Below are 24,486 nucleotides of genomic sequence, written 5' to 3' on the forward strand. Positions count from 1 at the left end.
GTGAGTTTATGTAAATGTTTTTTTGTATTCTTCCTTTCTACTTGGAGAGTTTAAATGTAGTTCTAAAAATATGTCCTTCTGTTGAAATGAAATTTTATTAAATTTCAATATCTTAATTTGATGTAATGTTCACATTGCTTAAATAAATGGAGTCGCATGAAACGATCGTACTGCATTAACTTTGCATATCCTTGTTGCTTATTTTGATTTTAATCACCTTATTTTGAAATTGTATGGATAATACCATAGTTAATTCTGGTGCCTAAACTTAAGTACCATATTCACCTTGAATCTAAATTATTTATATATATATATATATATATATACACGTAATTATCTGACATTTTTCTTCAGTATTGCAACCTAGATGTAGAAAATGCGGAAGACTGTGTGGTCGCTCCATTTGCAAGAAATTACTGTAAAATCATCAGCAAATCAAGTGTAATCATCTGAAGAGTGGATGGACAGTGTGGACTGCGGGAGCTTATACATTTGATGTCTGTAAAAAGAGCGTTGGAAGTGGTCGTAATTCAACCGTATCGTCTGTCATCAACTGCCAACTCAGCCATGACTGTTTTTTTTTATTGAAACCATAATGTGACACTGCAATGTAAAATATTAACAACTATCACCACAAGTTAAAAACGAACGCAACAGCGAAGAACAAAGCACGGAGAATTCGTCATTGCTTAATGAATTTATTTAATTGGGATTTCATTAAGATTTGACGGATTAATATATTATGTATAAAATCGTTGTATTAATTCATGGTAGTTAGACAAATTCATCTTTTACCATTTTATTCTTGATGTTCGTTCATAATTCTCTTTTGTTATAGGATTTAATAACTGAGTTAGTATCAAAATTGAAAAAGTAGTAGTAGTAGTAGTTTTTCATTTTGTTGTTGTAGTTGTAGTAGCATGCAGCAACAGCAGCAGCACTAGTTGATGTTCTTGTAGTTGAGTGTATTTTTGTGCTTGCTGTTTGTCTGGCTCCTTTGGATAATTTGTGCATTATAGTTCTAAATGCTCTTTACCTAAAACATCAAATTCATTGTCTTCGTGGTCTCATTGATTTTCTACTTGCATGAAAAACAATCTGGCGTAAGCAATTTATCCACAAGATTCACAGGAACAGAACGTCAATAAGATTAAAATTTACAAGGAAAACGAGAAAAGCGCTTACAGTTTGCAGTATAGCGTTATCAACCTCAGGGGCAACACACACGCAACGAGTGCCCCCGGGCACCACATAACATATACAATTGTGACCTTTGCAGCAGTTCTCTATCGGAGCATGTGCACAAGGCCGTAGGGAACATGTAGCACCATCTCTCTTGATCCTGTCACTGTAAATACAGAATATATTAGGAAATAAAAGAAATATTATTAAATTATGGTTTCTCATTCAGGGAGAAGGCAAGGAATTTGTAGGGAAAGAGGATTAAACTATACTGGTATCTATCTTATCGACGTCGATAGAAAAAAGAATCTCACGGGACTTGAACTCAAAACATGAAAACCGAAACAAATACCACAAGTCATAGTCTTCTGTTCTTTTAACGGTTACTAAGTGTACTTTCTTGAATTTGTTAACGTCTATGTATATAAATATATAAATATAAATATAAATATAAATATAAATATATATATATATATATATATATATATATATATATATATATATATATATATATATATATATATATATATATATATATATATATATATATATAAGTATATGTCCAGAATTTCAAAAATAGATGTATGCAGTGACAGGAGAATTAATAAATAACTGTTGTTAATAGTTAGAGGGGAGGTAACAAGTAGAATATTGTATTCTTCAGTTAATAATTGTAACAAATATGAACGTATATTAATTAGATGTATCTACTTTCAAATGCCACCGACATAGTTCTATACCACCGACATATGTTTTGAAGAAAACATTGATATTATTCTACAAGGAATAGAATAATGTAAAGCAATGCAATCTTCTCATCAGGGAATAAAAGAGAAACAAAACGAATCAATAAGACATTTTAACCGAATATGTGTAAGCGTTGACGTGTGTGTGTGTGCGTGTGTGTGTGTGTGTGTGTGTGTGTGTGTGTGTGTGTAGTTGTTGTGTGTGTACGTGTGTATATATGAATGCATACATATATGTACATGTATATATATATATATATATATATATATATATATATGTGTGTGTGTGTGTGTGTGTGTGTGTGTGTGTGTGTGTGTGTGTGGTTCTTCATATGTATTCATTTATGTGAAGCGCACATACATGTATCTCCATGTTTGTGTGTGTGCATACTGATTTGTATCACTTTTTCGTGTATGTGTGTGTGTGTATGTGTGTGTGTGTGTATGTGTGTATGTATATATATATATATATATATATATATATATATATATATATATATATATATATATATATATGCATATATGCGACGGAATTCTTTCAGTTTCCGTCTACCAAATCCACTCACAAGGCTTTGGTCGGTCCTAAGCCATAGTAGAAGACACTTGCTCAAGGTGCCACGCAGTGGGACTGAACCCGGAACCATGTGGTTGGTAAGCAAGCTACTTACCATACAGTCACTCCTACGCCTACATGTATATGCACTGAATTAAAAGACGATTGCTTTTTTTGATCGGTGTTAATATACGATTATATATTAGACTTATATAAGCTTCCCACATGTTTCTTTTCGATAAATCTCGCTTCATATCTTCCCCTTTCCGATTTTCTGTTATGCAGAAACTAAAATTTAGAAACAGTCTCAGAATTTGAATTTGCCAATACGAATAACTTTTCTATCATAGACTCAAGGCCTGAAACGTTGATGGAGGGCGCTACTCCCTTACATAAGATCCTAGTTCTCAACCAGTAATTATTTCATCGACCCAGAAATGATGCAAGATGCAGTCAACATAGGCGAAATTTCAACCCAAAACAAAGCCGAAGTAGTGACACAAAGTATTTTATCCAGAATGTTAATGATTCTGCCAGCTTACCGCCTGGGCAATACTAAGTTAATTACATAATTATAAGAGATACAGATATGTAGTTCTTACCTATAAATCACTTCACTTAAACTTATATTAGCTCCTCTCTGTTGATGGACGGGAGAAACGTCTGAAAGAGACATTAAAATACACACGGAAGAATTAGATAACAATTTACCAAAGTTTTGCGTAGAAATACATAAAAGATGTAGGATCATTACGACTGGAACTCATATTTCCTCGCTCAGACAGTTAACATGGCTCCTCAATGTAGTGATGGAAATTTTTAATGCATAAACGAGATAAAAACCAATGGAGCAATAAAAAAGAAGGACAAGAAAACAAAAAAAAAACACGAGACATTATATATATATAGCTCCTGCTGGTTGTATTCTGTAATGATTTTAATAATTATGAGTCCTAAAGGCGGTGGCGAACAGACAGAATCATTAGCTCGACAGACATTATGCTTAGTGGCATTTCGTCCGTGCTTACGTTCTGATCTTATATAGAAGTAACAGATCAGAGCACACCACTAGAATTCTTCTTGGTTTGTATATAAAAGATTAGTCAGTCATTTTGATAATTAAATGTTACATATTATATTGAAGAATCTTAATTCCGAATATCTGACCTATGTGTAGAGTTATTTATTTGAAGGTTGTAATTACATATAAATGGGGTTACGTACGAAAGACCGTTCAGGTAACGTTATTCATTTTTCTTCTGCCCACCTTTTCTCCCACTACATATCTGATGACTATAAAGTAAAAGAGGTTTCTGATTATACTTACTTTGTTCATCAGAGAAGCTGTATGAAATGAATGCACAAAACAATAAGACACTAATGCTTTTCATCACGCACCTAATGATATAGAAATGTAACAACGGGAGTCATTAGAAACGGAAGCTTTATTCCTACAAAGAAGCAAAGGTCTACGGCTGAAATTTAGCTAACATCTTTTCGCTGTCCAAATTTATTTCACCGAAAATCCGAGCTTTACAGCATTATCATTTAAATACTAAAGAATATAGCTAATTTAATTGCACCAATAGTTCTAATGCAAATTTAATTCCAACAAAAGTACTAATGTAAATATTTAATTGAGGTGAAGATGATGTCTTCGAAGAATTTGTCCGTAAATATTCTCGATTCTGTTAATTATGAATGAAATGTCCTTACTTCAAATGTATCTGGCTTCTGTAGTAACATTATTTTTATTTCTGTCCCAAACAAGTATGTGAGGCTTGTCAAACACATACACACACCATCTAAAAACAACGTATAAAAACTTGTTGTTTTTACTACTATGTCAAAGGTACACCAAAACCAGAGTGTATTCACGTTTCAAATCAAAGAATACTGGTGCAACAACTCAATAAAAACAGCAACCCGATGATAGCAAAACCGCCCAAATATAGTTGTATGGAGTTGACGGCTGCAGTCGTGCTCTGTTGCAAAGTTTGATGAATGTGAATGTCTCGTCCCGACAAAAGAAAATAAGAACATCTTTCATAAAATAATGAGAAATGTATAACACAAATATCCAGCCTAAATAGGTTTATCTGTTTCTTCACAAATAATTAGCATTAATCAAAAGATAATAATTAGAAAAGCTCGAGTTTATCCAAAAAGTACGGGGCAAACTGATTCACATGTTCCAAATACAATTCTTTGTAATATAGGCATAAGGCCTGGATTTTGCAGGGAGGGGGACAGTCGACCACATCTGTACTCAACTGGTACTTAATTTATCGAACCCAAAATGATAATGGGCAAAGTCGACTTTGGTCGGAATTTGAACTCAGAACGTAGCGGCGGATGAAATACCGCGAAGCGTTTTGCCCGGCGTGCTAGCGATTCTGCAAGCTCACCGCCTCACATTTTCCAAATACAACCGATGAGATATAAAGTGGAAATTTGTAAAACATTCCGCCTATTCTCTTTGCGGTTCTTGAACTGTACACATGCAAACCGGCAACAAACAAATTAAGCTCTACCACTACCACCATCATCATTACCATAACATACTCTTTATATTGTTATCACTAATTTACATACAGCCATAATGAATAATTTAAATGCTACATACTTGTTATATTAAGAACGGTATTTATATAAAACACTCTCTAACTTTCTCTTGTGCAATATTCAAGCTGGTTGATGATGTTTGTATGTTGTTAGTAACTTACTGAACAGCTTCAACCCTTCGTTATTCCAGCTTTTGCTTTCTTCTCTCTCAATTTTCACACTTTATTGTTTCTATCTTTTCTTCACAGACACACACACACACACACACACACACACACACACACACACACACACACACACACACACACACATACACACATGCACACAAATACACACACATAAATACGTACACACGCACACACATATATCAAGAGCATGATTTATACGATGTGATTCAGTATTTACTAAGTTATGTAGTTCGACAGATATGTGATTTAGTAATGAGAAAAAAACGTCATTTCAAACTATATCAGAATTTATGTCCTCACTTATGCCAATGTTCCCCTTCGGAGATGTCAAAATTTGAGATTATAACACAAATGTTGTTTATCACATGCCAACATATACTGATTCCTAAAAGTCGCTGTGAAAATCCAAATTGTTGCTTAAATCCAGGTCATTCCTAATCCATAAGGCACAGGGTCAATGACATTTTATTTATAACTACCTTATATTGTGCAACTAGCTTCACATATGAAATACCGCGCATACTCCTATGAAAGAATCAATCCCATGCAAAAATCGTCTCCTCATTTTTCTTGAAATAATGTAGAATTATTTCCATATATCACGGTTAAATGTCGATTCTGTTTTCTCACACATATCAGAGCAACATATGAAAAACCACTGGCCGCGAAACAAGATTGCTTAAGTACTTACTTTGGTTCTGATTAACTTCTGTGAAAGCCGATCCTTGTTTGTAAGAGAAAAAAACTCTAGACTCCCATAACTTATCAGTTTGGCAAAAGTGAACGATACACTAAGTGCCAGGCTTTAAAAAAAAGTACTGGTGTTGATTCATTCGACTGAATTTCTTCAGGGTGGCACCCTAGCATGGCCGCAGTCTAATGACTAAAACCAGTAAACTGAAAGAGGAATAAAAGAAGTTATCATAACAAATAATGTTGACCGGTGATAAGTAAATAAACAGGACTGTGGTTGGTGTGTCTCTTCGTGCTGCTAATGATTAATGTATGTTGTGTCAGTTGGTTTGTTTTATTATTCCTTCCCTGCGATCCGGCAGCATCGGTTACGCGCTGATCAAAATGGTCAGTGGCATTTCGTCCGTCCTCACATTCTGAGTTCAAATTCCGCCGATATCAGCTGCCGTTCATCATTTCCCAGTTGATAAAATAAGTACCAGTTGAGGACAGGTGTCGATGTAATTAGATACCTAATACTTTTTTTCACTGCATTCAGTATGTATTTCTTATTGTATCTGTGATTTGCTCAATAGATGTTCAATAAGAATGAAGATGTATACCTTAATTTGCCACATCTATATACGAAAGCCGAGAAGACATCTTGCGAAACGGAGATTATCTCAATGAGATACTTATTAAAATCACCTGTGGAGATACAACTACACCAATGAATACGCCAGGGATCGATGCTAGATGGGTCGAAACGTTTCTAGTGATCAATAAAGATCCTCGTCTCTTCCATATTCCGTCTCTCTCTCATTAATAAATTACACACACACACAAACATATGTGGGCGTGTGATTTCCGTCTGTGGTTGGCTCCAAACGCGGGTGTCAGGTATCGCCATAGTTTGGAGATTTAGCAAATGAGAACGATAGAGAACGGGCTTAGGGTCGATTTGCTTGTCGAAAGAAAGTGGACCGACAACGTTTACTAACCGATGCAGTCGAAATATATGTAGGTCTATTTGAAATATATGTATCTCTCTCTCTCTGTATATATATATATATATATATATATATATATATATATATATATATATATATATATATATATATGTGTGTGTGTGTGTGTGTGTGTGTGTGTGTGTGTGTGCGTGCGCGCGCGTAAGTTTGTTTTTCTGCCGGTGTTTGTGTTGTGGGGGAAATAGCGATAATGTTACACCCCTCCTACGTGACGAGTGGTATGTGAAGGTCACTATAAATAAGGTGACGTCAGTCAGTGTCGACGGAGAGTGCGTAGTAGTCGGATATAGAAAGTCGTGTTCTTTACTGGTCTAACTGACTATTCAGCTATACCAGAGTGGGCATTATAACAATCCGCCATTAAGGATACAACAGTGGCGACGAGGAATTAACAAACTCACAAGGAGTTACGAAACTCACAAAAGTATATTTGAGCGAATTTTACGGAAAAAAAAAAAAATCATAAAATTATGGAAAATTTGTTGGCGGGTTTGCTCGAGTTGTAAAGAAAGCAACAACAGCAACTAAAACACAACAACAGCAGCTTCAACTGCAAGAACAATTCTCGCTAAGCTGGAACAAAACCAAGTTGAAACACTACAACGAATGTCCGAAGAGTGTGAAAGAATAGTAAATTTGAGATACAGTACAGAGAAAATTGAACATAAATATTGCTCCCAAGTGAAACAAATGCGCAATAGAATAGAATTCAGGAGTGTACTTAACTACAGTACAAACAGGACAAAAATCAGGAAAAAGGAAAACTGCCCAAATAAGAAAGCGGAATGTTCCCGTTGTGGAAAAGTTGGACACGTAAAAGCGCACTGTAAAACCAAAACGTTGGATCAAAGAAAAATGAATAAACAAGACTGCGTCGAAAGAAAATGGTAATATAACAAAGAGGAAATGTGTAAATGTGAAAATTAAAAATATAAGAGTAAAAATGCAGTTAGACACTGGACGTGATATTACCATTGTAACTGAAGAAACATGGAAGTATATTGGTAAGCTGGAATTAATTAAATCTACAAAAGTCGCACATGGTGTTACGGTGAATTCGCGTGTAATGTAATGTTTCGTGACTGAATTAAAACGCAAAAAATATAATTGCTAAAACATTCAGTTAATTTATTCGGAACAGAGTGAATGGAATTTTTCAACTTGTGGAATACGCTCATAACTGTTTTGTGTGGGAATACAGTCGGTTCGGTCGAAGGTTCGAATAAGGCTGAGGGACTGAGATAAAATATGAAACATTTATTTCCAGATGTTTTCTCGGAGGAACTGGACTGTTGCACGAAAACAAAGGCAAAAATGCTTATCTTATCGAAGCTTCGTTAAGATAAGTATTGCATTTATTTTCAGTAATATTGTTAAATGTCTTTCTTGTATTTATTGGTAAAATAAGTATTTTTATATAAATTCATTTTTTATTTATTGTTAGTTGATATATATACTTTCATTTTATTATTATTATTAATGTATTTTGACTCGAAGATTAGCTATATTTTTGAATAGAATTGATTTTAGACGATTTATTTTGAATCGATTTGAATCGATTTGATTTTTATTTTATTTTCTATTTGAAAATAAAACGTGTCCACCATTTTGAAATCCAGTGTAAGCTATGCTGAAAAGATGTTACAACCCAACTTTGCTTATTCAAATTCCTGTAACCGTTTTCCTTAGGGAAAAATGTGAACTAATTTCTTGACACACAGATGTTGGTCTGTCGTTCATTGATGAACATTGACGTAACTGAGAATATAAATTTAATATTGTTTGAAATGACTTATTCTTTATTATCACTCCACACAGGTGTTCGAGCTACAAAGATTAGTAATATTGAATCTCATCTCATTAATCATGCCTTTCACAAACCCACCTACCCCCTCACAAACTGATATATATAGATGTTACCGAAATATATATATATATATATATATATATATATATATATATATATATATATATATATATATATATATATATATCTGTGTGTGTGTGTGTGTGTGTGTGTGTGTGTGTGTGTGTGTGTATTATATATATATACATAGCAAGTGGAGAATGAGATAAGAATAAGAAAGCTAGTGCACACAGACTATATATATAAATACCATCATCTAATTTGAACTTTACCGTTTGAGTATAACAAGTATGTAACATTCAAATCATTCATTGTAGCTGTATATAAATTAGTAATAACAATGTACAGATTGTTATGGTAATGATGATGTCTTATAGAGGTAGAATATATGTTTATAAGCTTCGTTTTTTGTTGCCTGTGTTCATGTGTACAACCGAAGAACCTCAAACAGAGAGATTTCAAAAAAACTTAAGGATTTACAAATTTTCGCTTTACAATTCAGCGCTTGTACTTGGTGAATATGCATAGTTTTAATCTTTACTTTTGGGATAAACTATAGCTATTCTAGTTTTGGTTTTTTGGTTAAGAAACAAATGGAAATATTAATGTTGACTACAACAGCTTTATATTTGTCATAAGTTCTGGAAAAATGTTCTCATTTTCCCAATTTATCGAAAGACAATAATTAAAAATGATTCTAAAACATTATATCGGCGTAAATTATAAATTTGCGTTAGTACTTATAACCATTGTTGTAATTAGTTATATTACTAAATGTTTAAATGATAATTTAATGTCTTTGACAATATGTCTGCTGGAGTAGGAATAACTTGTTCCTAAACAACAATTTGGAATATGCACCGATTTTCTAGTCTCAATATACATGTTCGCATAAGGCGGCGAACTAGTAGAAACGGTAGCACACCGGACGAAATGCTTAGCGGTATTTCGTCTATATTTACGGTATGAGTTCAAATTCCGACAAATTAAGTACCAGTTGCGTACTGGAGTCAATCTAATCGACTGGCCCTCTCCCCCAAAATTTCGGACCTTGTACCTAGAATAGAAAGAAAAAAAGAATATATATGTTGGCATATAAAAAAACAACATATAGACATTGTTGTGTTTTCACCCAAAAGTTTGACGTCTCCTATCAATTTTTAATTGATAGGATAATCTTTGTTTCTGTCTTTAATAGACCAGATTAATTTACCAAGACTTCTTTGGAAACTTTTATTTTTTTATTACTGAATGATCTTTCCAGTCTCATCTAGAGAATTAGAGATGTCACACTACTGTAAAAGAATTCATTTCCTTCAGATGTAAATTTACGTCTATACATTACGTTTTCAGTCTTACTGTTACTTTTTTTTTTACATAAAAGGATTCCGTGTATGTGCATATAGACAGTTGATAACAGGGATCAGTTAATGAGGAAATATGAAACTAGTAGAATCTGTTGTGCATTGGACAACATACAGTGAAATGTGAAGCGGAGATTGATTTGGGTTATAGAAAATATAGCGAATAGTTTTGACTGTGTACATTCCACATACAGCATTCTGCCAACTGCAAATTGACAATCCTCGCATAATTTTTTGGGACAGAAATAACAGACATATATTTATAGAAGCCGGATACTTTTGGAGTAAGAACATTTCATTCACGGTAAACAGAATCGAGAATATTTACGGACAAATTCTTCGAAGACATCATCTTCACCTCAATTAAATATTTACATTAGTACTTTTGTTGGAATTAAATTTGCATTAGAACTATTGGTGCAATTAAATTAGCTATATTCTTTAGTATTTAAATGATAATGCTGTAAAGCTCGGATTTTCGGTGAAATAAATTTGGACAGCGAAAAGATGTTAGCTAAATTTCAGCTGCAGACCTTTGCTTCTTTGTAGGAATAAAGATTCCGTTTCTAATGACTCCCGTTGTTATATTTCTATATCATTAGGTGCGTGATGAAAAGCATCAGTGTCTTATTGTTTTGTGCATTCATTTCATACAGCTTCTCCGATGAACAAAGTAAGTATAATCAGAAACCTCTTTTACTTTATAGTCATCAGATATGTAGTGGGAGAAAAGGGGGGCAGAAGAAAAATGAATAACGTTACCTGAACGGTCTTTCGTACGTAACCCCATTTATATGTAATTACAACCTTCAAATAAATAACTCTACACATAGGTCAGATATTCGGAATTAAGATTCTTCAATATAATATGTAACATTTAATTATCAAAATGACTGACTAATCTTTTATATACAAACCAAGAAGAATTCTAGTGGTGTGCTCTGATCTGTTACTTCTATATAAGATCAGAACGTAAGCACGGACGAAATGCCACTAAGCATAATGTCTGTCGAGCTAATGATTCTGTCTGTTCGCCACCGCCTTTAGGACTCATAATTATTAAAATCATTACAGAATACAACCAGCAGGAGCTATATATATATAATGTCTCGTGTTTTTTTTTTGTTTTCTTGTCCTTCTTTTTTATTGCTCCATTGGTTTTTATCTCGTTTATGCATTAAAAATTTCCATCACTACATTGAGGAGCCATGTTAACTGTCTGAGCGAGGAAATATGAGTTCCAGTCGTAATGATCCTACATCTTTTATGTATTTCTACGCAAAACTTTGGTAAATTGTTATCTAATTCTTCCGTGTGTATTTTAATGTCTCTTTCAGACGTTTCTCCCGTCCATCAACAGAGAGGAGCTAATATAAGTTTAAGTGAAGTGATTTATAGGTAAGAACTACATATCTGTATCTCTTATAATTATGTAATTAACTTAATATTGCCCAGGCGGTAAGCTGGCAGAATCATTAACATTCTGGATAAAATACTTTGTGTCACTACTTCCGGCTTTGTTTTGGGTTGAAATTTCGCCTATGTTGACTGCATCTTGCATCATTTCTGGGTCGATGAAATAATTACTGGTTGAGAACTAGGATCTTATGTAAGGGAGTAGCGCCCTCCATCAACGTTTCAGGCCTTGAGTCTATGATAGAAAAGTTATTCGTATTGGCAAATTCAAATTCTGAGACTGTTTCTAAATTTTAGTTTCTGCATAACAGAAACTCGGAAAGGGGAAGATATGAAGCGAGATTTATCGAAGAGAAAATTATTTTCATAAGTAAAAATTAAATAATATTTTTTTATATTTTGCCTACAAAATTTTTGTCATCACTTTCATCTTGAAACTTTGTAAGTGAACACTTACGGAAAAGGTATGAACAGGGAGAAAGTTCCATGAAGTTGATATCCTGGGAAGGAAGGACTGGGTGTAGGAATTACTGCTGGGCCTGAGGTTTGGACACAAATAGAATGATGAAAAGAAGAAAGATGAATAAGATGAGAACGCCTGGGTGGAAGCGAATTCAGAGTCAGACGCCATTTTACGTTTAGTAGCGCCAGAAAAGACGGAGGAAGGAAAGAACATGCTTGTGGGGATGAAGCTGGAGCACATCTGTGAATAATTTTATTCCGATAAGTCAAATACTCTTTCTCTGGATGCGGTTCTAAGACAGTTGTGTATATAGGAACAGCATCGTCCCAGATGTGAAAGCAGCACTCCACTGTGGCCTGTCCTGAGCCCTGAAATGTATCATTTACCCATGCATTAATTTCTTCTGGTATGAGACGAATACCTGGAGTACCTGTTCATCGATTCTTTTTCGAGTTCTTCCATGCCGAGATTAGTAGCTGAAATCACTAAGAGATAAAGGAGAGAAGTCATCAATTAAAACAGATGCGTAAAATTATGCTCTTTCAGAACGTTCTATATTTGTAAAGATGACGATTTCATGATTTTCTGTGTGAGGATCATATGACACATGTGTTTAGCAGTAGACGGTTATGCTTATCCAGGTAACAGTGCAACATGTATACACAATGCACATTGAAATGTGAAGGAAAGACTGATTTTGGTTATAGAAAATAGAGAAAATACTTTTGACTGTGTACATTTCAAATATAGCGTTCCGTCAAATGCGAATTGTTTGGGACAGAAATAAAAATCATAGTTATACAAGCCAGATATCCTTGAAGTAAGAACATTTCATTCTCAGTAAACAGAATGGAGAATTATTTACGGACAAACGTTTCGAATATATATAATCTACTACATAGGTGGGAAGTTCTATCTGTGGGTGTGTTTGTGGATTTGTTAGCTAACTCCTCCTACATCGTTTTATCGATTTTGATGAAACTTGACACGTGAGTAGAACTCATGTCTAGAAACCTCATGGAACCTTATGGCATACTCAGATTGTTGAAGACATCGATAATAGGGTCCCTAGAAGAGATCCTTATATATATCTAATATATTTTATTTTAAAAACCAATATTTTTTGCCTTCTCCCTCGACGAGACACCTTAATTTAATAATATATTCTGTTTCCTATCATATTCTGTATTTACAGTAAGAAGATTAAGAGACATGGGCGCTGTAACGAACTTTACTGTGACAGAAGCTCATACACACCACAATATGCTTGCTGCCCAGGTACCAGATGTCGATGTAAACGTTTCCGTATCTGTCTTTGTAATTCTCAAAATATCACCCAGGTGGCTAACAACAGTATACTCCAAACTGTAATAGTTTTTCTCATTTCTATTGTAAATTTACCATTTTATTAACGTTCTGCTCTGGTGAATCTCGTGGATAAATGTCATACGTTAGATTGGTTTTTATACAAGGAGAAAATCGGTGAGATCACGAAGACAGACCAAAAAAACAAAAAAGGATCCAAACACAGCAAAACACACTCGACTACAAAAATATCAATTAAGTGTTGTTGCTGTTGATGCTGCTGCTGCTGCTACTTTACCTCCTCCCCATCCTCCACCTCCTCCTCCTCCTCCTCCTCCTCCTCCTCCTCCTCCTCCTCCTCCTCCTCCTCCTCCTCCTCCGCCACCTCCTCCTCCCCTCCTCCTCCCCCTCCTCCTCTTCCTCCCCCTCCTGCTCCTGCTCCTGCTCTCTTTTCCTGCTTCTGTTCCTGCTCCTCCTCCTGCTCTCTTTTCCTGCTCCACTCCTTCCTCCTCTCCCTCCTCCTCCAACTACTACTACTACTACTACTACTACTACTACTACTACTACTACTACTACTACTACTACTACTACTACTACTGAACTACTACTACTACTACTACTACTACTACTACTACTACTACTACTACTACTACTACTACTACTACTACCACCACCACTACCACTACTACTACTACTGCTGCTGCTGCTGATACTACTACTACTACTACTGCTGCTGCTGCTGAACTACTACTACTACTACTACTACTACTACTACTACTACTACTACTGCTGCTGCTACTACTACTACTACTACTACTACTACTACTACTACTACTGCTGTTGCTACTACTACTACTACTACTACTACCACTACTACTACTACTGCTGCTGCTGATACTACTACCACTACTACTACTACTGCTGCTGCTGATACTACTACTACTACTACTACTACTACTACTACTACTACTACTACCACTACCACCACCACTACTACTACTACTACTACTACTACTACTACTACTACTACTACTACTACTACTACTACTACTACTACTTTTTCAATTTTTGAAATTAACTCAACTATCAGATCCTATAACAATATAACACTTTGAATAAACATCAAGAAAGACTGTGAAATATAAAATATTAACGAGCAGAAGTTTGATTTTTGTAATTTATCCTGGAAAGAGATTCACGTATGTTGACCAAGAGCGGAAATGGTAAAAGAAGTGAAAATATGTAAACAATAACCAACAAACATGAGTTTCCTAACAACCCTTAATTTTGTACGACACTCGCATCAAATATCTCATATATTTATGCTATTAATCCGTGAAATTTTAATGAAATTCCAATTAAATTAATTTATCAAACTATTACAAATATTTAGTGCTTTGTTCTTCGCTGTCCTATTTGTTTTTACGTCATTGAACGTAACGAATTCTTTGTGCTTCGTTCTTCGCTGTGGTTCTTGCTTTTAAGTTTCGGATATGGATGGTAAGATTTACATTGGAGTGTCACACTATAAATATTGTAAAAACCAGAATATTCGGCAAGTTCTACATTATAACATTTAAGAAAAAAGAAACAGGAAAATAGAGAGATAAGAAAAGAAAAGCAAGGAAACAAAAAACGATAAATATGGTTCCAGCATTCCCCACTTTTCGCTATACATAGAAAATCTGGCTTCTTTCATTAACGTCCATAAATCGTAACAGTGTGTAGCACTATTTTTGTCCTTGGGTAACAACTTCTGTTTCCTCTTTGCTTTTCTCTAGAAACTATGAAAAAGGATTAATATTTCCTTCAGACTTTGTTTTTCTTACATTGATTCACACTCCAAAAATCCCCTTTCATCATATGGCATTGATACTCACTCACTACTCCTGCTCATTATCAGAGATGCGCATATTGTAAGCCACTAAAGGACATGTTCAAGTGGACAAGGTCAAATAACTAAACAACAAATGTGTGGTATTGATCAGAATATTAGCTATAACAATATGTCTGTTTCTACAACTCAGCGCTGAATCTGTCTAAAATATAATAGAAAATAGATCACTTTGAAAACGTTGATGTCCAGGTCACGAAAGCAAAGTTTGAAGGGAATAGAAGTCAATTTCCATTGATTTCTAGATGGAAGTAAATAGGAAATATCACTATCAAAAGATAAAAAAAAAAAAGGATAGAAATTTCGTTGCGGTGTCATATATAACACAGATATCACCATCCTGCATTTGATTTTATCTGGTGAGATAAATTATAGGTGGGACACAATTCAAGTAAATCAGATTTCTGTACTGGCAGTGATTTAAAAGAAATATTTTAAAGATATCCGAAGATCAAAGTGGGTGTGTGGTAAGAGGTTTGCCTCCTAACCACATGGTCCGAGTTCGAGTTCAGTCCAACTGCTTGGCATTTTGGACAAGTATTTAGCCACGGGTAAATCAAACCATGGTGAGAATAGATTTGGTAGAGGAAATACTGAAAGAAGCCCGTCATATATATATATATATATATATATATATATATATATATATATATATATATATATATATATGCATACATACACACTATGTATATATGTATGTATGCATGTATGTAGGTATTCATGTATGTATGTATGTACGTATGCATGCATGCATGTATATACATATATGTCTTTTGTGTCTGTGTTTGTTTCCCCTGCCCAGCGTTTCACAAACGTAATCGGTGTGTTTACGTCCACGTAACTTAACAATTCATCATCACCTTCCGATAAATGATAACCAAGATTTAAAATTCATTCGACATTTTGGCACAAAACTTCTTCAAGATGATGCTTCAGATTTGCCGCAGTCTAATGACTAAAATATATAAAAGTTCATGTGATTGACTCATAGAAAGATACAAGCATCAGTGTGGTGTTTGGCCAAGTTAAATCTTCAGTATTGATTAAGAAATGAAAGACACTTCACGCAACAGCACTTGCAATAAACCGCCTACTTTTCAGATTTCTGAGGAAGAATGATACGAGTACATATAATACCACCTGAAAGAGAAACGTCAAAGTAGAGACAAGTTAGCCACAGATGAAAATTATATGGACTCTTCTGCACTATATTAATTTAGTTTCCGACACTATGTTAGCCATATAATAAATCAAATAAAAGTCTAGTATGGAATATTGTGTTAGAAAAGCATAAGAGTTCCGATAAGGTAGATAAACAAAGTAGTCTAACTTGGACCTACAACAGTTGTACTGACTCGGGCTTTTCAGGTTATTTTGAAATATAGGAAGAGGATAAGCATGAAGTATAACGTCTCGTATACATTAAGTCCATTGCAAGCATTATGGAATTAATACAAAAATTAAGCTATACTGGACGACTCAGTAAGATTTCCGCTTGTGCCCCTCCCGTATTTCTGACAAAAGTGTGGGATTGTGAAGCTAATATTTTAACAACATGCATACGCGTGCCAATTCATATTCTTATTCACCTATCTCTTAGTCTTCTCTATCTCTATCTATACATACACTCATATGCATATATGTAAAAGACATACCTACTGGCATACAGACGCTTACACACACAGACACACACGTGTGTGTGTGTGTTTCATATTTTGGGCACAAGGCCAGAAGGTTTCGGTGATTGAGTAAATCGATTATATCAAGCGCCGTGCTCAACTGGTACTTATTTTATCAACCCCAGAGTGATGAAAGGTAATGTCGACCTGGGCAGCGTTTGAACTCTGAACATAAAGACGGATGATGTGCCGTTAAGCAGCACCGGTGTGCGAAACGTTCCGCTAGATCACTCTTTACAATTATGCGTAAATACGTGTATACAAACACACTAACATACAGACAGGCAAATTCACACACACACACACACACACAAACTCACCCCCACACTCTCTAATAATAAGGGAAACAAAGAATTTGAACATTCAGACTTTCTGTTTGGTTTATTTATAGTAATTGTCCGACACGTATTTCGATTGTATCAATTGCAAATTTCTTCATATTTATACGCAGGGATTTATGCATAATCTGTACGATCTCTTCAGCCATTGTTCAAGGAGTAATTCTCCCCGTTATTAGTTTAGAAAATAGGGAACGAAAAATGCAATTTGTGCCTAGAAGAATTATATCAAATATTTACTTTGAAAATTGAATTAGTTAACACTAGACAAGAAAGAAGTTTTAATTGCTTGCACAAACAACGTTTTATTTAAAAAAATATGAGTAATACAATGCAAGAACCATGTCTGCTAATTTAGGGGTTTTAGAAATGTCATAATGGTAGGTTATGTTTTGCTCATTCTCTCTTCTTTACCTTTTCAGTTTTTGGTACAACATCCGTGAATTTCTTTCAGGGATAAATTACAAAATCAAACTTCTGCTCGTTAATATTTAATATTTCACTTTGTTTCATGAAATTTATTCGTAGTATTCTTTTGATATAGGATTTGATAATTGAGTTAGTTTTAAAATTGAAGATGTAGTAGTAGTAGTAGTAGTAGTAGTAGTAGTAGTAGTAGTAGTAGTAGTTGTAGTAGCAGCAGCAACAGCACTAGTTGATGTTTTTGTAGTTGAATATACTTTTGATATTTGCCTGTTTCCTTTGGTTTCTGTATGTATTACAGTTCTAAATTCTTACCTAAAACAAATATTTTGTCTTCGTGATTTCATCGATTTTTCTCCTTGTATAAAAAGAATCTGATGCATGAAATTTATCCACAAGATTCACAAGAACAGAACGTCAATAAGATGTAAATTTACAAGAAAAATGGGAAGAGCAATTATACTTTGGAGTATACTGTTATGAGTCCCATAGATGATATTTTGTGAACTACACATGCATATCCGTTGTGGTAAATTACAATGACAATTCACACCTGGGCAGCAATTCTTGTCTGTCAAATATCGGTTACACTCATACATTGAACATAGGGTTCTCTTACACTTGCCACTGTAAATACAGAATATGGTAGGAAATAAGTCATTAAATTATGGTTTCTCGTTTAGGGAGAAGGGCAGGAATTTTCAAGGGAAAGGATTAGACGATAACGAGAGAGAGAGAGAGAGAGAGAGAGAGAGGGGGAGAGAGAGAGAAAGAGACGTGTTAACGATGTGCGGTGGGGTGGGGAAGGAATACTTATTACGTGATTAAAAAGTTAGCTGAAGGGAAAGGTAGAAAGAGAGGGATGGACAGGTGAGGTAGTTATATTGAGAGAGAGAGAGAGAGAGAGAGAGAGAGAGAGAGAAATGCAGATAGCGACAGTGGCGGCGGTGATGGTGGTGTGTTGATAATGAAAAGTATTATTTTTTTATTGAACGAATTTTTTTTTTATTGAACGAATTTTTTTTTTCAAAGTGACCATCGTTTAACGCATAAGTGCAATTATTTATCGTCTGCTCACTTAAAATTTGATATTTGTTTATAAAAGTTTATACAGAGGAAACACGCTGCCCGAGAAAGGATGCACAGATATCGAACACAGATCAGAGAGGGACAGCAAGAAAATATGATAAAAAGAGGAAAAGACAACACCGACGGAGACGGGAGGAAATGAATGTAGACGAACGTCAAGGATATTTAAAGAACGCTTAACTATGAATGCTATAAAAATGCAAATCGTCTTTTCTTTCGTAAATTATTTTTTCAATTCTGTGGAATTTCCACGGGTCTCCCTAGTAGATATATATTATAGAATTCCATTCAATCACATCCATTGAGGTAGTATAGATCGGGCTGAGGGTATAGCAGAAGACACATGTTCAGGGATTAAACCCTCACACTTTTTCGTTGCGAAGTGAACTTCTTAACCAGGCAGCCATACTTGCGCCTATATCTGAATAAACTGTTAAATTACTTTGTAGGCAAAGTATAAACAAATATTCAACTTTTACTCATGAAGATTTTTTTTTCAATCATATTTTCCGTTTCACATTTTCTTTTGCGCAAAAACTATAATTTGGAAACAGTCTTAAGAATAGGATTGCCCCAATACTAATGACCTCTCTACTACGGCATAAGCCATGAAACCTTACTGAGGGTGTTAGTCTATTATTACTTCGATAACAGATGTAGATATGTAGTTCTTACCTATGAGTCATGTTATTCAAACTTACATTAGCTGTTGTCTGTCGATGGACGGAAGTGACATCTGAAAGAGATATTAAAATACATATTGAAGAATTAAATATCCATTTACCAAAATTTTGTGTAGAAATACCCAAAATCCTCAAGTAGCACTCAATAGATAATTCATAAAATAGAGGATGATGTATTTATAATAACATCATCTGAAGTAAGATGCAGAACCATGACGACTCAAACTCATATTCCCTCACAAAGACACTTCACATTGCTCATCATTGTAGTGACGGGTATTTGTAATACGTAAAAGAGATAAAAACCAACGCAGTCATAAAATATGGAAGGACAACAAAGCAAAACAAAACAAACACATGAAACATTATATATAGCACTTGCTGAGTCTATACTGTAATGATTTTAATAATTAAGAGTCCTAAAGGCAGTGGCGAACTGGTAGAATCATTACTTCGACGGACGATATGCTTAGTGTCATTTCGTCCGTGCTTACGTTCTGATCTTATATGGGAGTAACAGATGGCAGCACTTCACTAGAATTCTTCCCGATTTGTACATAAAGAATTAGCCAGTCATCGTTAATTAAATGTGTTATATTATATTGAAGAATCGTAATTCTGAACATTTGGTCAATGAGTAATGTACATAAATAGAGTTATCTATTTGAAAGCTGTAATTACATATAAATGGGGTACATACGAAAGACCGCTGAGATAACGTTATTCATTTTTCTTCTTTCCACATTTCTATTTTCCCCCTTTTCTCCCACTACATATCTGATGACTATAAAGTAAAAGAGGTTTCTGATTATACTTACTTTGTTCATCGGAGAAGCTGTATGAAATGAATGCACAAAACAATAGGACACTGATGCCTTTCATCACGCACCTGCTGATAAAGAAATATAACAAATAAGGTAATTAAAAACGGAAGCTTTATTCTTACAAAGAAGCAAAGGTCGACAGCTGAAATTTAGGTAACAATGATATTTTCTCTATCCAATTTCATTTCGCTGAAAATTCAAGTTTTATAACATTATCGTTTAAACAATTAGTAATACAGCAAATTTAATTCCAACAAAAGTACTAATGTAAATATTTAATTTAGGTGATGATGATGTCTTCGAAGCATTTGTCCATAAATATTCTCTATACTGTTAACTGTGAATGAAATGTTCTTACTTCAAAAGCCTCTGGCTTCTATAACTATGTCCCAAACAATTATGTGAGGTTTGTCAATTTCCATTTGACGGAATGTTGTATGTGAAATGTACCCAAACGAAAGTATTTTCTCTATTTTCTATATCCCAAATCAATCTTTCCTTCACATTTCACTGTATATTGTGTCAATATGTTGCATTGATATCAAACACACACCTGAATAAACATGATTGTTTGATGCTAAACACATGTGGCATATGATTCCCACACAGAAAATTATGTAACCGATATCTTTACAAATACAACACTTTCTGACAGAGCATAATATTACGTATCTCTATTAATTAACGGTCTCACTATTTTCTTTGTCTATTAGAGATGTCAGTGACTAATCTCGGCAAGAGAAATCTAGGCGAAGAATCGATGATCTTCAGGTATATTCTAGGTATACGTCAGATACCAGCAAAAAATGTATGCATGTCGATTTTGCTCTAAATGTGGGACGGTATTCAGTAACTGTCTAAAAATATCTTCAAGATTCTACATTAGCGATTAAACAAATGAGTAAGCTAGAATAAGTACTTATGAAAAGGCCTAGGGTCGATTCGCTCGATGTAAGGAAGTGCCCCAGCATGGCCGCATTCAAATGACTGAAACAAATAAAAGGTAAAAGATCTTTCTCTGCGGCATGCACCAAAATTCTTGCCCCAACATGTTATACTCCATTTGAGACCAGAGCCATTACTTACGCTCAAGATGAAATGTGTAACTCCGATTTCATATGAACTGGATGAAGCTATCATACACCAATGGTCAGAGAGCTTCATCATATCACATCCAATTATTGTTTCGAATTTCAGAAGACACAGAGCCACCAGCGTTGAGTGGAAAGGTTAATCGATGACTCTCAAACTACTTCTTCATTTGTACATATTTTATAGACCAAAGAGAGATGAATGGCAAAATGACATTGTTGCGTGTCTTGAAGTCACAATCGGAAGGCGGCCTTCATATTTCCTCATTAATTGGGCCTTATCATTAACTGTCTATATGCACATACACATAAAGGCATGTGTGTATATGTGGGGTCAATTGCTTCGACTAAAAACCCTTTAAGGCGGTGCTCCACCATGGCTGCAATCTACATTACTGAAATAAGTAAAAGAATAAAAATACACTTATATATGTATATACGTATGTATATGTGTGTATATATGTGTGTAAATATGTGTGTAAATATGTGTGTAAATATATATATATATATATTTAAAGGAATTTATAATTTTTAGTTCGTATTTGTATATGGTTTTAAGTACCCTCTAATTGCCCTTATTTAACATTATAATTAATATATTTCTAATTGTTATAGTATTACGGTTTTGCTACTTTATATGAGATTTATATATTTTCATCCAACCTGACACTGCCATCTAGGTCGTCTCACCTTCACCCTCCTACAAAACACGCATACGTCAGATAGCCTCTCTATCTCCCTCTCAGTCTCACACACACACACACACACACACACACACACACACACACACACACACACACACACACACACACACACACACACACATACACAAACACACACGCACACAAACATACGCACACACGCACAAAAGCGCCCTTACACTCATATATGTAAGTAATTACACACACTTATTAATTTCATGCCCACACACTAATGCAGTCTAATGACCGAAACAAGGAAATTACAGAAATAAATATGGCGGATCTTTTTTAAAACGGGGGCCACATTTTTCATTAACGAAACACTTTGAAACTTGGAACACTGGTAGAATGTGTCATATAAAACATCTTTTTCTCTTAGTCTTCTTTAAAAAAAAAGAAATCCATAAATTATTCCATGTTAAAGTTGTCGTATTTCTGTAATTTCAACCAATCACTGACGTCCATTCAGCCGATATACATTAAGCGCCGACTACATAAACAAACGATTCTGAAACAATTAACCCTAACCCTAACCCTAACTCTAACCCTAACCCTAACCCTAGGGTTAGGGTTAGGGTTAGGGTTAGAGTTAGGGTTAGGGTTAGGGTTAAAGCAAATTTAAAGTGAAAAAAGCAAATAAAACGAAGAATCGTTTGTTTATGTAGTCGGCACTTAATGTATATCGGCTGAATGGACGTCAGTGATTGGTTGAAATTATCGAAATAAGACAACTTTTTACATGAAACAAATTCGAATACAAAAATATTTTTTCTGTTCTATAACACAAAATAGAGAAGTATACGAAGTTTGAAAGTCTTTCGGTACCAAAAAAACTACGTAAAACATTAATGAAAAATGTGGCCCCCGTTTTAAAAAAGATCCAATATGGCACAAAACATGATTGTCGTAGGTAAAATGATGCTGGCTATAGTCACCTTGATTCCTGATGATATACTTCTGAAGAACAACAGGACTGGTTGTCGAATAATCTATACTCAATGATGGCCATTATGTTGTCGTTTCTCATATTTTAATAGCTTGCGTAGTTGGCAGATACACGTTAAAAACATAAACAAGATTATACATTAAAGTGACTTTTTAATTACTAATTAACACAGGTACGATGACAATAAAAAAACAATGCTCTCATTAACTAATAAGTAATTAATCATCTGGCTCTCTACATGGTGTTGACTGTAAAAAAAAAAAGAAGTCGTAACACTTAAAGAAAGTTGGGAACGGTTGAACTAAATGGGGTTTAATGGGAGGGTCATTTTCAGACAGTCGACGTAACATGAACGTATTTGATTCTTGTTTAAAAGAATTCTGAAGACGCAGTCAGATTTACACAACGTAATTTGATTCAAAAGGACGGATACAACAAAAAGGTCTGATATAAATTATAATTTTTGGTTCTGTGTGTAAGTTAGTAATGCCAGTGTAGACGCAGGTATGAGTGTCTATTTGGAAACCGTATGGAAGCTTAAAGTGTAATTACAGATATATATATATATATATTTGCTTGGTGTAATTTGAGTAAAAATCGCGTACTTCACTGAAAACTACCGCAGACAGCTGTTGTTGGATAATGTTCAAATGCATAGAAATCATTAAAATTAATAAACCCGTCAACATAAAGCTGATGCGGGGTGCAGAAACGTACGTCGTGATCCACTATAAAAGCCCGTTAACTTCCATTCTCGAATGCATATATTTGCGCCTTTGTCTTTGTGTTTTATCCCCACACCGTTTGGCAACTGGTGTTGGTTTGTGGAGTTCCCCTGTTTTGCGGTTCAGCAAAAAATACAACAGAGTAAGTGACAGCTTTAAAACACATGTTGGTTTCAAAGTTTGGCACAAGGGCAGCAACTTCGTGGGGAAGGGTTAAGTCGATTACATCGGTTCTTTTTCTATGTTCTAATATTTAATGATAGGTCCTTGTGTATTTTACGTCGAGAAGTTTACATTTATCTTTACACTGAAATTTGTTCATTACGTAGTCTCCTTGTTATCTACAATATATTAATAGGCGCGGGCGAGGTAAGAAGTTTACTTACCACTCACGCGGTTCCGAGTTCAATATCATTTGGCCAAGTGTCTTCTGCAATAGCCTTGGGCCCACCAAAGACTTGTGAGTGAATTTCGAAGACGGAAATTGAAAGAAACCCGACACACACACACACACACACACACACACATATATATATAACACAGATACGCTGACAGTAAAAAAATGCTCTTATTAACTAATAAGCAATTAATCATCTGGTTTTCTATATGCAGTGATCAGTGATGTTGAGTATCAAAAAAAAAAAAAGTCGTAACACTTAAAGGAAGTTGGGAACGGCTGAACTGAATGGGGTTTAATATGTGTGTGTGTGTATGCGTGTGTGTGTCTTTGTGTTTGTGTTTATG

At 34.7% G+C, this 24,486-nt stretch overlaps 3 protein-coding genes across 21 annotated transcripts in view; 2 read left to right on the top strand and 1 right to left on the bottom strand.

The window, feature by feature from the left end:
• LOC128250541 (uncharacterized) lies at positions 1-24,218 on the bottom strand. Of its 15 annotated transcripts, XR_016237868.1 has the most exons (8): positions 24,129-24,212; positions 23,007-23,108; positions 20,274-20,347; positions 19,448-19,508; positions 5,926-6,131; positions 3,809-3,879; positions 3,084-3,144; positions 1,225-1,348 (listed from the first exon to the last, which is right to left on the bottom strand). XR_016237868.1 is itself a non-coding variant. In XM_052975814.2 (6 exons), the coding sequence occupies exons 2-6, from the start codon at positions 23,096-23,098 to the stop codon at positions 562-564; spliced, it is 432 nt and encodes a 143-aa protein (XP_052831774.2). In that variant the 5' UTR covers positions 23,099-23,108; positions 24,129-24,210; the 3' UTR covers positions 1-561. The 15 variants fall into 15 exon arrangements, 13 of the variants coding, with proteins under 13 accessions (XP_052831774.2, XP_089195648.1, XP_089195654.1 ...); XM_052975814.2 differs by lacking the exons at positions 3,084-3,144; positions 3,809-3,879; positions 5,926-6,131 and adding an exon at positions 1-603 and having other exon boundaries at positions 1,186-1,348; positions 24,129-24,210; XM_089339531.1 differs by lacking the exons at positions 3,084-3,144; positions 3,809-3,879; positions 5,926-6,131 and having other exon boundaries at positions 1,272-1,348; positions 19,474-19,508.
• LOC149131370 (uncharacterized) lies at positions 7,166-13,723 on the top strand. 3 transcript variants are annotated; one of them, XM_089339534.1, is made up of 4 exons: positions 7,166-7,938; positions 10,822-10,838; positions 11,503-11,563; positions 13,240-13,723. In XM_089339534.1, exons 1-4 carry the CDS (start codon positions 7,925-7,927, stop codon positions 13,454-13,456), a joined length of 309 nt encoding a protein of 102 aa, XP_089195660.1. In that variant the 5' UTR covers positions 7,166-7,924; the 3' UTR covers positions 13,457-13,723. The 3 variants fall into 3 exon arrangements, with proteins under 3 accessions (XP_089195660.1, XP_089195658.1, XP_089195659.1); XM_089339532.1 differs by having other exon boundaries at positions 7,167-7,938; positions 10,768-10,838; XM_089339533.1 differs by lacking the exon at positions 7,166-7,938 and adding an exon at positions 8,985-9,089 and having other exon boundaries at positions 10,768-10,838.
• Positions 23,681-24,486, top strand: part of LOC128250542 (uncharacterized) — a 12,398-nt gene continuing 11,592 nt past the window's right edge. For 2 of the 3 annotated variants that reach the window (XR_008266571.2, XM_052975818.2), the window contains exon 1: positions 23,706-23,884. Coding sequence is in view for 2 of the 3 variants with exons in the window: in XM_052975818.2 (XP_052831778.1) it covers positions 23,776-23,884 (109 nt within the window). In the remaining variant the exon portion in view is untranslated. Of the gene's footprint in view, positions 23,885-24,486 lie in introns of all 3 variants that reach the window. The other variant, XM_052975819.2, reaches the window with a different exon arrangement.

The sequence above is a fragment of the Octopus bimaculoides genome, chromosome 22 (assembly GCF_046866305.1).
Source record: "Octopus bimaculoides isolate indiv1 chromosome 22, ASM4686630v1, whole genome shotgun sequence".
Lineage (NCBI taxonomy): Eukaryota > Metazoa > Mollusca > Cephalopoda > Octopoda > Octopodidae > Octopus > Octopus bimaculoides.